Genomic DNA, 14,972 nt, shown 5'->3' with positions numbered 1-14,972 from the left:
GTGGTACGATCTCAGCTCACTGCAACCTCCACCTCCCGGGTTCAAATGATTCTCCTGCCTCAGCCTCCTGAGTAGCTGGGACTGCAGGCACCTGCCCCCATGCCCAGCTAATTTTTTATTTTTAGTAGAGACATGGTTTCACCATGTTGGCCAGAATGGTCTCGATCTCTTGACCTCATGATCCGCCCACCTCGGCCTCCCAAAGTGCTGAGATTACAGGCGTGAGCCACCGCGCCTGGCCATATTAACCATTTTTAAACATACAGTTCTATAGTGTTAAGTACATTCACAGTGTGTACAACCAATGTCCAGAACTTTTTTTTTTTTTTTGAGACAGTCTCCCTCTGTCACTCAGGCTGGAGTGCAGTGGCACAATCCACTCACTGCAACCTCCGCCTCCCGGGTTCAAGCAATTCTCGTGCCTTAGCCTCCCAAGTAGCTGGGATTACAGGTGCTTGCCACCACCCCTGGCTAATTTTTTTTGTATTTTAGTAGAAACCATGTTGCCCAGGGCTGGTCTTGAACTCTTCAGCTCAGGCAGTCCGCCCATATTGGCCTTCCAAAGTGCTAGGATTACGGCCTTGAGCCACCATGCCCAGCCCAGAACTTTTTCATGCCCATTAAACAGCAACTCTCCATTTGCTCCTTCCCTTAGTCCCTGATAGCCACCATTCTATTTCCTGTTTCTGTGGAGTTTTGCTACTCTAGATACGTCAAGTTAGTGGAATCATAAAGTTTTTGTATTTTTATGACTGGGTTATTTGACTTAGCACAATATGCTCAAGGTTCATCCATGCTGTAGCATGTGACAGGAGTTTCTTCCTAAGGCTGAACAATATTCCATTGTATGTACAGTCACTATTTTATTTATCCATTCATCCACTGATGAATATTTGGGTTGCTTCCACCTTTTGGCTATTGTGAACAATAATGCTGCCATGAACATAGGTGTACAAATATTCTTCTCTTTGAGACCGTGCTTTCAATTCTTCTGGATATATACACCACCAAGTGAAATTGCTCTATTTTTGTTTAAGGAACTGCCATAGCGTTTTCCATAATAGGTGTACCACTTTACATTCCCACCAGCACAGTAGTGTACAAGGGTTCCAGTTTCTCCACATCCTTGCCAACACTTAGTATTTTCTGTGTCTTGATATTACCCATTCTAATGGGTATGTATGCGGTGATATTTCATTGTAGTTTTCAGTGCATTTCCTTAATAGTGATATTGAGCATCTTTTCATAAGCTTTCTGGCTAGCCCTCTTTTTTTTTTTTTTTGGCCTTTCCAGGTAACCTTTAAAAACATTAAATTCTGTCTAAATCTTTTACCAGTTTCTTTGTTAGTGTTTCTCTCCCTATTTGCCGTATTTGATCTCTCATAGCTCATTTATTCTCATTCTTACCTAGCCTACATATCCTGAAGTTGATTATCTAAGTTTTCTAGAACTTATTTAGAACCTCCTTAGGTATAGTTTTATTTATTTGTTCAACTTTTACTCAGTAAATTCTCTATATAAAAAACTATATGTACACTTAGAAACTTCCCTAGAGACAGATATGTTTGTGTCCATAGACAGGAAGACTGTCATCATTCTTCAATGGGATAACGTTTGCAAACTTAGTCATCATAATTTATGTTCAAATGTGCCTTTTATTAAACTTAAACATGTTTTTGTGGGCCAAAATTCAAAAAATTTAAAGAAAATGCACAGTCCCCTTTCTATCTCTATACCATTGCTACCAGTTCTTTTCCATTGAGGCAACTAAATGATCAATTTTTATATGATTCTATAGTATACTTTAAACATTCTGTATCATATTTAATTTTAACTGACTTTTTTCCCCCTTATAGTTGATTATGGAAGATTCCCACAAGAGTACCACGTCAGAGACAGCACCTCAACCTGGTTCAGCAGTTCAGGGAGCTCACATTTCTCATATTGCTCAACAGGTAAGGGAGGGACCGGCCAAAATACTGAGCTTGTTAGGAATATTTTATATGCAGATTAATCTCGTTTCAGACTGATTATTAATGTGTTTTATTTTGGTTTTTGTTTTTTGGGTTTTTTTTTTCGAGGCAGATTTTTGCTCTAGTTGCCCAGGCTGGAGTGCAGTGGCATGATCTCGGCCCACCGCAACCTCCACCTCCTGGGTTCAAGCAGTTCTCCTACCGCAGCCTCCCAAGTAGCTGGGACTATGGGCATCTGCCACCACGCCTGGCTATTTTTTGTCTTTTTAGTAGAGATGGGGTTTTACCATGTTGGCCAGGCTGGTCTCGAACTCCTGACCTCAGGTAATCCACCCACCTTGGCCTCCCAAAATGCTGGGATTACAGGTGTGAGCCACCACACCTGGCATTAATGTTAAAAAAAAAACAAAACAAGCAAAGGCCAGGTGCAGTGGCTCACGCCTGTAATCCTAGCACTTTGGGAGGTCAGGGCGGGCGGATCACGAGGTTAGGAGTTCAAGACTAGCCTGACCAACATGGCGAAACCCTGTCTCTAATAAAAATCAAAAATTAGCCAGGCGCAGTGGCGGTTGCCTGTAATCCCAGCTGCTCGGGAGGCTGAGGCAGGAGAATCGCTTGAGCCTGGGAGGTGGAGGTTGCAGAGAGCACAGACCATGCCACTGCACTCCAGCCTGGGCAATAGAGCGAGACTCCATATCATAAAAATAAATAAATAAATAATAAAATAGAAAAACAAGCAAAAAAGACTGTATAAAATGTTAAAATATAAGAAAAGAAGGTGGACTTTAAATAACTTGTCAAGATCATTTAGTTTTATTTTCTTTTAAACGAAGTATATAGTCATCTCTCAGTATCTGTGGGAGACTGGTTCCAGGACGTCCACAGATACCAAGATCTGTGATGCTTAAAGCCCCTGATAGAAAACGGCATGGTATTTATATATAACCTACATATTTTCCTGTATACTTTAAATTATTTCTAGATTACTTTTAATACCTAATACTATGTAAATGCTATGTGAATAGTTATACTATATGACAAGAAAAAAAGTCTGTACGTGTTCATTATAGAGAAATTTTTTTTCCTGAATATTTTCAATCTGTGGTTGGTTGAATCCACAGATGTGAAACTCATGGATGCAGAACCCATGAATAAAGAGGCCTAACTGTATTTAGAGTTGTTTTCTTTGTTTTTGTTTTTGTTTTTCAAGGCGGAGTCTCGCTCTGTCGCTCAGGCTGGAGTGCAGTGGTACGATCTCGGGTCACTACAACCTCCGCCTCCCGGGTTCAAGCGATTCTCCTGCTTCAGCCTCCCGAGTAGCTGGGATTATAGGCGCCCACCACCACACCCAACTAATTTTTTGTATTTTTGGTAGAGACGGGGTTTCACCTGTTGGCCAGACTGGTCTCAAACTCCTGACCTCAGGTGATCCACCCACCTCAGCCTCCCAAAGTGCTGGGATTATAGGCGTGAGCCACCGTGCCCCGCCAAAAAAGTTTTAAAAATTAGCTGGGTGTGGTAGCACTACAACACCTGTAGTAACAGCTACTTGGCTGAAGCAGGAGGATTGTTTGAGCCCAGGAATTGAAGGCAGCAGTGAGCTATAATCATGCCATTGCACTCCAGCCTGGGTGACAGAGTGAGACCCTATCTCCAAAAAAAAAAAAAAATCATGCATGAGTGTAAGAGCCATTTAAAGTGCAAGATGAGACTAACGGATTTTAATGTTAACAATACACAAAGTTCAGACTGTACATAGCAAATAACCTTTAAGAAACTATAACTTGCTGAGTTTTGCTGCTGTATCAAAGAATACAATGAAATGAAAAGGCTTTTAAAACACTACACATCTTTTCTAATTGCATATCTATGTGAGGGCAGATTTTCTTCATATGATTCAACCAAAAGAATGTATGATCACATAATTAATGTAGAATCAGATAAGAGATTTCAGCTGTTTTCTTTTTCTTTCTTTTTTTTTTTTTTTTTTTTTTTGAGACGGAGTCTCGCTCTGTCACACAGGCACACAGGCTGGAGTGCAGTGGCGTGATCTCGGCTCACTGCAACCTCCGCCTTCCAGGTTCACGCCATTCTCCTGCCTCAGCCTCCCGAGTAGCTGGGACTACAGGCGCCCGCCACCACGCCTGGCTAATTTTTTGTATTTTTACTAGAGACGGGGTTTCATTGTGTTAGCCAGGATGGTCTTGATCTCCGGACCTCGTGATCTGCCCGCCTCAGCCTTCCAAAGTGCTGGGATTACAGGCCTGAGCCACCACACCCGGCCTTTTTTTTTTTTTTTCAGTAGAGACAGAGTCTCACTATGTTGCCCAGGCTGGTGTCAAACTCCTGGGCTCAGGTGATCCTCAGCATCCCAAAGTGCTGGGATTATAGGTGTGAGCCACTGTGGCCAGCCATTTTTTTTTTTTTTTTTTTTTTTTTGAGACGGAGTCTTGCTCTGTCGCGCAGACTGGAGTGCAGTGGTGCGATCTTGGCTCACTGCAACCTCTGCCTCTTGGGTTCAAGTGATTCTCCTGCCTCACCCTCCTGAGTAGCTGGGAATACAGGTGCCCACTGCCACGGCCAGCTAATTTGTGTATTTTTAGTAGAGGTGGGGTTTCACCATATTGACCAGGCTGGTCTTGAACTCCTGACCTCAAGTGATCCACCTACCTTGGCCTCCCAAAGTGCTGGGATTACAGGCATGAGCCACTGCACCCGGCTGATTTCAGCTGTTTTCTATTAAGCCAGATATTAAGGAAATTTGCAGAAATGTAAAACAATGCCATTTCTCTCACTAATTTTTTTTGAAAATGTATTAATGGAAATAGGTATGGTAACGTGTAATGGATTGTTATTGTATTTTGAAATGAACTGTTAATTTTTTAAATTTAATTTTAAATATGGTAAGTATTAATAAATATAACTGAAATAATAATTTTGGGGGGTCCTCAATAAGTTTGAGAATGTCAAAAGGATTTGTGACCAAAAGGTTTGAAAACCAGTGACCCAAAGGGATTAGTCCTTTAAGCTTGATATATCCTTCTGCCTTATTTGGCTATATCTGTGAAGAATAGCAGTGTCTTCTCCAGATGGTGCTAGAAAAATAAGGTGGAGTCTTTCTTTGATTATTTTTCTGTTAATAGAGCACTTTACAGAAATGTTCTAATTCAGTTGGCTTACTTATATCTATATTTCAGTTATTTTAGTTAGATGTGACTCTTCAAATTTCCTCAGAAGCATATTTACGGTGAAGTGGAATAAATACATTTCTAGATAGTAAATCATTTTATAGTGATTTTTAAAAATAATATGGCTGGCAGGCTGGGCACAGTGGCTCATGCCTGTAATCCCAGCACTTTGGGAGGCCGAGGCGGGTAGATCACGAGGGCAGGAGTTCAAGACCAGCCTGGCCAAGATGGTGAAACCCCGTCTCTACTAAAAATACAAAAATTAGCTGGGCATGGTGGCATGCACCTTTAATCCCAGCTACTCAGGAGGCTGGGACAGAGAACTGCTTGAACCAGGGAGGTGGAGGTTGCAGTGAGCCGAGATCATACCACTGTACTCCAGACTGGGCGACAGAGCAAAACTCCGTCTAAAAAAAAAAAAAAAAAAAAAAAGGCTGGCCACAGTGGCTCACACCTACAATCCCAGCACTTTGGGATGCTGAGGATCACTTGAGCCCAGGAGTTTGACACCAGCCTGGGCAACATAGTGAGACTCTGTCTCTACTAAAAAATAAAAAAATTTAGCCAGGTGTGGTGGCGTTTGTCTGCAGTCCCAACTACTCAGGAGGCAGAAGTGAGAGGACCACCTGAGCCCCAGAGGTCAAGGCTGCAGTGAGCCGTGATTGCACCATTGCACTCCAGGCTGGGTCACAGCATGATCCTGTCTCAAAAAAAAAAAGAAAAAAATTATGTAAAGGAAACAGTATTTTATAATAATTCAGTATAAACTGGGGATATAGCAGTGAACAAAATTCTCAGCTCTCATGGAACTTATATTCTAATTTTGGAGAGACAGGCAACAAAACCTATCAATCAATTGGTAATATGTGCCATGGAGACAAATAAAGCAGGATAGGAGAGATAGGGAGTTGGTGGTGGGGACAGGGGACTTCTCTTTTTATGCAAGGTAGACAGAGACATTTGTCTGAGGAAATACTTGTTCAATTATATGGACCAACAGTTGTAAAACTGTGAGACTAATATGTGCTTGATATGGTCAAGGAACACTGAGGTGGCCAGTGTGTTGGGAGAGGGATGGATAGAGGATGAGGCAGAGAGGGTTGGGGTGCGAAGAGGGGAGAGTGCCAGATAATGTAGGCCATATGCCACTGTAAAATTTTTGTGTTTTAATCTGGGTGACATGGGGAACCTTTAGAGTGTTTTGAGTAGAAACGTTATCTGGCGTATCTTAAAAGAATCACTCAGACTGCTTTGTGGAATAGAAACAGGAAACTAGTTAGAAGGCATTACAGTAATGTACATGGGAGATGACAATGGCTTGGACCAGTGTGGTAGCTGGGGTAGTGATGAGACAAAGTTAGATTCTGGATATATATTGGTTGTAAAGCCAATAGTATTTGCTTTTGGATTGGATGTGGAGTTTTATTATTTATTTATTTATTTATTTTTTATTATTATTATACTTTAAGTTTTAGGGTACATGTGCACAATGTGCAGGTTAGTTACATATGTATACATGTGCCATGCTGGTGTGCTGCACCCATTAACTCATCATTTAGCATTAGGTATATCTCCTAATGCTATCCCTCCCCCCTCCCTGCTGGATGTGGAGTTTTAAATAAAGGAACGAGCCAAGATTGACGTCACAGTTTTGGTTTGAGCAACTGTTAAGAATGAAATTACTTGACCTGGGCGTGGTAGTGCATGCCTGTAATCCCATCTGCTTGGGAGGCTCAGGTGGGAGGACTGCTTGAGCCCAGGAGTTCCAGACCAGCCTGGGCAACATAGTGTAGACCCACCCCATCTCAAAAAAAAAAATTATATATATACATACATACACACACACACACACACACACACACACACACACACACACAGACGTATATATATAATTGCCATTTATTGAGATGGACAGTGCTGGATAATGTTTTCCATTTCTTTTTGGGGGAATGTTGGCAATCAGGAATTTGGTTTTTAGGCATGTTATGTCTGTAATATTATCTGTGTTGGTTTTCTGTGCTGCAGAACAAATCACCACAAAGCTAATAGCTTAAAACAACACACATTTATTATCTCACAGTTTGTGTGGGGTCAGGCATATCTTAACTGGGTTCTTTGCTTTGCGGTCTCACACCAAACTGCAACTGAGGCATTGGCTAGGGCTGAGTTCTTAGCAGGAGGCTAGACTAGAGAAGAATCTACTTCCAAGGTCACTTAGTTTGTTGGCAGAATTCTTTTCATTGTGGCTGTAGGACTGAGTGCTTCAGTTTTTTGGTTGGTTCTTGGCTGGAGGCTGCCCATAGCTCCTAAAGGCCACCAGTAACTCCCTGCCACGTGATCCTCTCCGTATGCAGTTCACAGCATAGCAGCCTGCTTCAAGTCCAGCAGGAGAGTGAGAGCAAGTCTGCTAGCAAGACAGTCTTATACATAATATAATCAAAGGAATGACATACCATTTCCTTGTGATAAAACATGACATCCCATCATCTTTGCTTAATAAGGTTGGTTAGAAGCAAGTCACAAGTCCCTCCCACTCTCAAGGGGAGAGGATTAGACAAAGTCCCAAACACCAGGAGCTGCAGATTATGGGGGCCACCCTAAAATCTGTTGGGCAGACCATCCAAGTAGATTTATCCAGTAGGCAGCTAGATATATGAGTCTGGGGTCCAGGAGAGAGGTCCAGACTAGAAATCTGAATTTAGGAGTTGTGGCTATATAGGTGGTATTTATAATCATGGGATGATTTCCAGACTCCCCCAAGATGCAGAAAGCTGGAAAGAATGTTACTCTTACCCTGAAACAAGAATAAGTTGTATGTTCTATAAAATAATAAACTCATAGAGGTGGGGTGTGGGCATGGCTCACCTGTGGCAGAGCACAGAAAATAAGCAGGGCTGCATACTAGCAGGAAAATTAATGAATTGCTAAAGTCCAAGTGTAGGCAAGCGTAAGCGTATAGAATCCTTGGGAGCTGCAGACACAAAGACAGTTCATACCCTCTTGTAGGTTTTTCTCCAAGGACCTCCAGCAGTTGCTTAGGAGAAAAATGGGGCTGGGGACACAAGGGAGACCAGAGAATGCCTTGGTAGGTGGTACAGGCCCACTTGGACCTTTTTTTCCTTTGGAAAAAAAGGCTTTAAGCCACTGGGAAAAAGGGAATAACCCAGTTTTCCATTGTGTCTGGGAAAAGTAAAAAGAAAAAGAAAACCCACAAACCCTGAGGGAACAGCAGGAAACTGTTAAGGGCTTAGACTATTAGAGTTTTTCTGCCACTGGGAGAAAGCCCCAACCCCTGTAACCCAGGGACATAGGGCCTACCTGAGACTGAGACTGGGCCAGGACAACAAAGAACCTCCCTGTTGGTGCTGTCAAGTCAAGCAACAGCAGTCTACCCCTGGGGGAGGGACAAGAGTATGGAAAGAGCCTCTTTGGGGCAGATGCAGAGATGAAGCCTAAGGCTGAGTGTGTGGCAAAAACAATGAGAAAAACCCTCTGACATACCAGCCCCACCCTAAGCAGAAAGTCATACTAGAGGAATTTGAAGCTGGTAGTACACTTAAGGTAATCCAAACAACAACAAAATCCAAACCCAGGTCAGTTCCTGAATAGATGACTCAACCCCTTCCCTACGCACACACACACCCTAGTGAAGAGGTGTACTCTCTTGTTTTCCCATTTCTGAAGATAAATACTATTTACTTTAGTCTCTAGTGTCTTACCCATGATGTCTGTCATTCAGGCAAAAATTATAAAACACATACCAAAAGCACACAAAGAAGCAACTCACTGTCAAAAACCAAAACAATAAACAGAACCAGACTCAGGATAACCCAGCTGTTGGAACTATCAGAGAGTGAATTTCAAATAAGAATGAATAATATGTTAAAGGCTCCAGTGGGAAAGGTAGAAAACATGCACGGACAGCTGGGGAATTTCAGCAGAGGGTTAGAAACTATATGAAAAAGTCAAATGGAAATGTTAGAAATAAAAATGGTGTGGTGGCTCACGCCTGTAATCCCAGCAATTTAGAAGGCCAAAGCAGACAGATTGCTTGAGCTCAAGAGTTCAAGACCAGCCTGGGCAACATGGCAAGCCTCCATTTCTACTAAAAATACAAAAGAAAAAAAAAAAGCCAGGCATGGTGGTGCACACCCTGTGGTCCCAGCTGCTCAGGAGGCTGAAGTGGGAGGATTGCTTGAGCCCAGTGGGCAGAGGTTGCAGTGAGCCAACATCACACCACTGCACTCCAGCCTAGGTGTCAGAGTGAGGCCTTGTCTAAAAAAAAAAAAAAAAAATGGTGACACAGGTGAAGTATATGTTTGGGTTTATTAGTAGACTTGACACAGCTAAGAAAAGAATCAGTGAACTTGAAGATAGGTCAGTAGAAATTACCCACAACAAAAACAGAGAACAAAGGAAAGGGCAGGGAGAAAAATAGAGCATCCAAGAACTGTGGAACAATATCTCTTTAACATAGGTGTAGTGTGATCAAAGTCATGTGACTAGATGGGATTACTGAGGGATAAGTATTGTAGAGATGAGTCAATGGATCTGGGCTTCTTTAGCATTTGGAGTTTGGGGACATTGAAGAGGGATTGTCAGTGAGGTAGGAGGAAAATCAAGAGTAACTCAAATCTTGGAAATCAGAATGAGTGATGGTCAGCTGTGTAAAATGTGGCTGATAGGTCAAATAAGATGAGGAATAAAAATTAACTATTTTATAGCCAATCTTTTTTTTTTTTTTTTTTTTTTGAGATAGGGTCTCACTCTGTCACCCAGACTGGTGTGCAGTAGTGTGAACATAGCTCACTGCAGCCTTGACCTCCTGTGCTCAAGCAATCCTCCCGCCTCAGCTCCCCCAAGTAGCAGGGACCACAGGTGTGTGCCATCACATCTGGCTAAACTTTTTGTATTTTTTTGTAGAGATGGGGTTTTGCAGTGTTGCCCAGGCTGGTCTCAAACTCCTAAGCTCAAATAATCTGCCCACCTCAGCCTCCCAAAGTGCAGTGCTGGTATGCATGAGCCACTGCACCTGGCCCTTTTTTTTTTTTTTTGGAAACCGAGTATTATTCTGTTGCTTAAGCTGGAGTGCAGTGGCATGATCATATTTCTTTGGCCTCAAATTCCTGCCCTCCAGTGATCCTCCTGCCTTTGCCTCCTGAGTAGCTAGAGCTGGTTCCTATTATTCACAGATTCTGTATTTGCAAATTTGCCTACTTGATAAAATTTATTTCTAACTCCAAAAACACTCACGGCACTTTTGCGGTCATTCATGGACATGTGCAAAGTGGCAAAAAATTTGAGTCACTCCTATATTCCTAGCTGAGGTCAAACAAGGTGATGCTGTGTCTTCTTGCATCAGCTCTCATAGTATAAACAATTGGCCTCTTTGCGGTCTAGTTAGTATAACCACATTTTTTGCATTTTTCTCCTTTTTGTTGGTGATTTTGCTATTTAAAATTGACTCCCAAGTGTAGTACAAAGTGCTATCTTGTGTTCTAAGTGCAAGAAGGCTGTGATGTGCCTTATGGAGGAAAAACATGTGTCAGATAAGTTTCATTCAGGCATGCGTTACAGTGCTAGCGACTGATACGTAGTTCAGTGTTAATGTATATTAAATGAGGTATTTTTTGGTTTTTTTTTTTCGGAGACGGAGTCTTGCTCTGTTGCCTAGGCTGGAGTGCAGTGGCGCAATCTCAACTCACTACAACTTCCACCTCCACTTCCTGGGTTCAAGCAGTTTGGGTAGCTGGGACTACAGGCGTGCGCCACCATGCCCCGCTAATTTTTGTAATTTTAGTAGAGACGGGGGTTTCGCCATGTTGGCCAGGCTGGTCTTGAACTTCTGACTTCAGGTGATCTGCCCACCTCGGCCTCCCAAAGTGATTACAGGTGTGAGCCACCATGCCTGGCCTGTTTACTATTTATTTTTATTTGTTCTTGCTCTATTTTAGATTTTGTACTGATAATTTAGAATCTAGAATCTTTATAATGCAAGTGAACCAGTGGACAGAGAAGTAGTATGAAGTTCTGGCAGAGTGCAGTGGCTCACACCTGTAATCCTAGCACTTTGGGAGGTGGGCGGATCACATGAGGCCTGGAGTTTGAGACCAGCCTGGCCAACATGGTGAAACCCCATGTGTACTAAAAATACAAAAATTAGCCAGAAGTAGTGGGCGCCTGTCATCCCAGCTACTCGGGAGGCTGAGGCAGGAGAATCGCTTGAACGCAGGAGGCAGAGGTTGCAGGGAGCCGAGATTGTGCCACTGCACTCCAGCCTGGTTGACAGAGTGAGACCCTGCCTGCGCCCTCCCACCAAAAAAAAAAAGATTGGGGGACCAGGTCCTCCCTTTCCTCCTTTGAAAGGTCTCTCAATATTTAGATTATCAGGTTTGAGAGTGGGGTTGGGAAGAGAATCAGGACTTTGAGACCCTGAGTAATGAGCATTTTGTGAGGTTAGACGAACCGTAGTAATAAGGGATAGGGACTACCACTAGCTAAATCAAAATCTGGTGCCTATTTTCCTTTTCAACCTGCCAGACCCATAGCCTGCATTAAATCACATGGATTGCCAGAAACCTTTGAGGAATGATGGCCCTTAGTCTTTTAGAAATGTAAATTAATCCTATCATACACTCTCTCCATTAGCTGAGTGGCTTCAGTTATTGAAAGGTGGGGAGACGTTTTGTTAATGTTTTCCAAGTGTAATGGTAACTCTAGAGCTGGACTCTCAAGACTTGTGGGTTCTATTTTTTTTTTTTTTTTGAGACGGTTATTACTTTGTCACCCAGGCTAGAGTTGGCGTGCAGTGGCACAATCACAGCTCACCACAACCTCCACCTCCTGGGCTCAAGCAATCCTCCCAGCTTAGCCTCCCACAGAGCTGTGACTATAGGCATGCGCTGCCAAACCTGGCTAATTTTTGTATTTTTTGTAGAGACTGCATTTTACCTATGTTGCCCAGGCTGGTCTTGAACTCCTGGGCTTCTCTTGTCCTCCTAAAGTGCTGGGATTATAGGCGTGAGTCCCTGCACCCAGCTCTTTGTTTATTCTTATTCTTCAATTTCTCTATGCCCATATTGGGGTACTGTCAAAGAGGAACAGAGCTGGACATATGTTAAAGGCAGCAAGACAGATTTTATCAGATTACTGCAGTATAGGAGAGAAACTCCAACATAAACTGAGCTCAGCTCCACTGAAACAGATGGAAAGCTTTTTAAATATTGGGGTGTTCTAAAGGAAAAGTACATAAGATGTTTGGGGGAGGGAAGGAATTGTCACTATGATTAGCCGTCCTGCTTGCTCATTGGCACTTGTCAAAGTTAGGCTCCTACTCTCCCACAGACTGGGAGACAGGGACCAAATCTTTTCTTTCTTGGTTACTACATTTACAGGCCCAAAGAAAGATTTCTAGGTTTTAGAATGTCTACATCTCACGGGACAGAGAAAGGATTCATAACAGCAAGTTTTCTAAAATGCTGTAAGAAAAGTGAGGATGGGGCCTATAGTCAAGTTTTGGCTGGAACAAACAGTACAATTTTTTGGTAGAATTGAACTTTCTCAGGCAGGTGTTTTAAGGGGGCTCTGGTGTCATTCTAGGGACACAACCTTGGCATGACAAAAGCCATTGGTCAAGAATTTGGTCAGTTAGAATGGCATAGTTTGTGCTACAAATGGAGTTTACAGTTCTTAGTGGCTGGATAAATTTTATACAGAATTTCATGACCCTAGGCATTTTGAGGGATGATGAGACTGGAGTTTGTTTAATCTAGTCTTGGGATGAGGAAAAGAACTTTCAGTGAAAGAAGAAAGGGAACAGGAAGGCTGAGTGCGGTGGCTCACGCCTGTAATCCTAGCACTTTGGGAGGCGGAGGTGGGCGGATCACCTGAGATCAGGAGTTCGAGACCAGCCTGGCCAACATGGGGAAACCCCGTCTCTACTAAAAATACAAAAATTAGCTGGGCGTGGTCACGCATGCCTGTAATCCCAGCTACTCTGGAGGCTGAGGTAGGAGAATCGCTTGAACCCAGGGGCGGAGTTGCAGTGAGTCTAGATCGTGCTACTTCACTTCAGCCTGGGAAGGAGTGAAACTCAGTCTCAAAAAAAAAAAAGAAAAAAAGGGAACAGGGAAAGCAGTATTCTTGGAGCCCAATGTGAAGAAGGAGAACAGGGGAGCAGGAAGGAAGCTTACTTTCAAGTCCTGAGAAGTAGTCCAGGATTTTATTTTGTGATTTAAATCCAAGAGTAATGGTATGGACCAGAGTAGTCCAGAGGAAGGCATGAGATCTCTGTTAACTGAAAATATTTGAGAAAGCTTTTGGAAGAGGTAGGACCTGAGGTGAGCCTGGAGGGATGATGAATGGACTTTTCTTAGTTTAGCATTTTATCATGGTATTTCCATGAAACCGCATCTGATTTCAACAGAAATAAATTACAATTTCATGATTCAGTCATTTACTTGAAATATATATTTTTTTTTCAAGATGCTGCCCGAAGTTGGTGTTTCACTCACTTTTTGTCTCTTGGTTTCTTGGTTTTCAACCATATCTCTTCAGAATAGCATGTGCTAAAGATTCTCCATGTTTTTGCACAATCAGTTCCTCTGCCTGAAATACCTTCCAGTCCCCTAACTCCTGCCCCTCCATACATACCCTCAGGTAATTGTTAATTATTCAAAACCCAGATGAAATAACACCCTTTCTTTGCTCCCGCAGAACAGTACTTTGTAATTTTCCTCTATTATAACTCTTACTCTATTCGTTATAGTTAGTTTGTACTCTCAATCCCTAGTTCAGCCTCTGGTCAATAGAAGGTACCTAATGTTTGGTTAATGATGCGATTAAATATAATCAGCTCTGAAATGTGTTTCCAGTGTTAAGAACTCAGCTATCTTATGTGCATAGGTACAATATATATTTTGTTAATTGAATTTGTATTTGTTCTATTGATGTCATTAAGAGGATCTGCGCCAGTGACAATTATACGTCTTCCTGGAGAGCAAGTACAGATTCAGGGGGTCATCCAGACAGCCCAGTCTTCTGTAATTCACCCACCACATGTGCAAATGATACAGAAATTTGAAGACTTAGTGGTCGAGAGTTGGAACTTTTATACCCTGAGTCTTCAGATACATTTCAGTTGCTGTACCTATAATATTATAAACCAAGATAAAGTTGTCTTACAAATTAGACTGCAGACCAAATCAGGCAAATAGAAAAGTTTTAGAATTTCTAGTTTCATGTATATAATACCTAGTGAAAATAGAAGACAATTTTAGGGAAAGTTATTGCTTATGATTTAAGGAAATGAGGGACTTTTTTTTTTTTTTAAAGGGAAGCACCCTTTTATCCCAGGTATTTTCTATATGCTTTATGGAGTTAGTACCTACCTACTACATGCTTTATGGAGGTCAAATAAAAGAGTTCTCTTGTAGTAGACGAAAGTTCTTATTTGTATTTATCTACCTTCATATTAACACCTGACAAAAGTACGAAAGAAAGAGCCATCCTAGATTCCTTTTCTTTCTACTTTTCCCATTTTATAGTCCCAGAATACCTTTGGTCATCTCTCGTTTTTAGAAGCAGCTCTCCTAGAAGAAAAGCTATATTCCTCCTTTCTTCTGATTATGGCAATGTTGTAAAAACTAGAGCTGCATCTTTATGTGGTATTCCCATGTGAAAGGAGGTGGCTGCATGGATTTTTTTAGTGTTTATATGGAAATTTTAGTCTTATTTGCTGGTGCTGTTATTAAAGATAAATTTTTGATTTTAATTACAAGTAATTCCTTAGTTTTACAATTTATTTTCTTAA

At 42.0% G+C, this 14,972-nt stretch overlaps 1 protein-coding gene across 12 annotated transcripts in view; it reads left to right on the top strand.

Annotated features, from left to right (window-relative positions):
• The window catches only part of ATF1 (activating transcription factor 1), a 58,511-nt gene that overhangs the window by 15,495 nt on the left and 28,044 nt on the right, over positions 1-14,972 (top strand). For all 12 annotated transcript variants that reach the window (XM_016923408.4, XM_001152537.7, XM_016923411.4 and 9 more), the window contains exon 2: positions 1,857-1,955. In XM_016923408.4, coding sequence (XP_016778897.1) covers positions 1,863-1,955 — 93 coding nt within the window. In that variant the 5' untranslated portion in view covers positions 1,857-1,862. The remainder of the gene's footprint in view (positions 1-1,856; positions 1,956-14,972) is intronic.

This window comes from Pan troglodytes, chromosome 10 (assembly GCF_028858775.2).
Source record: "Pan troglodytes isolate AG18354 chromosome 10, NHGRI_mPanTro3-v2.0_pri, whole genome shotgun sequence".
NCBI lineage: Eukaryota > Metazoa > Chordata > Mammalia > Primates > Hominidae > Pan > Pan troglodytes.
Note: the sequence above shows the minus strand (reverse complement) of the source record. Positions and strands in the feature narration are given on the sequence as shown.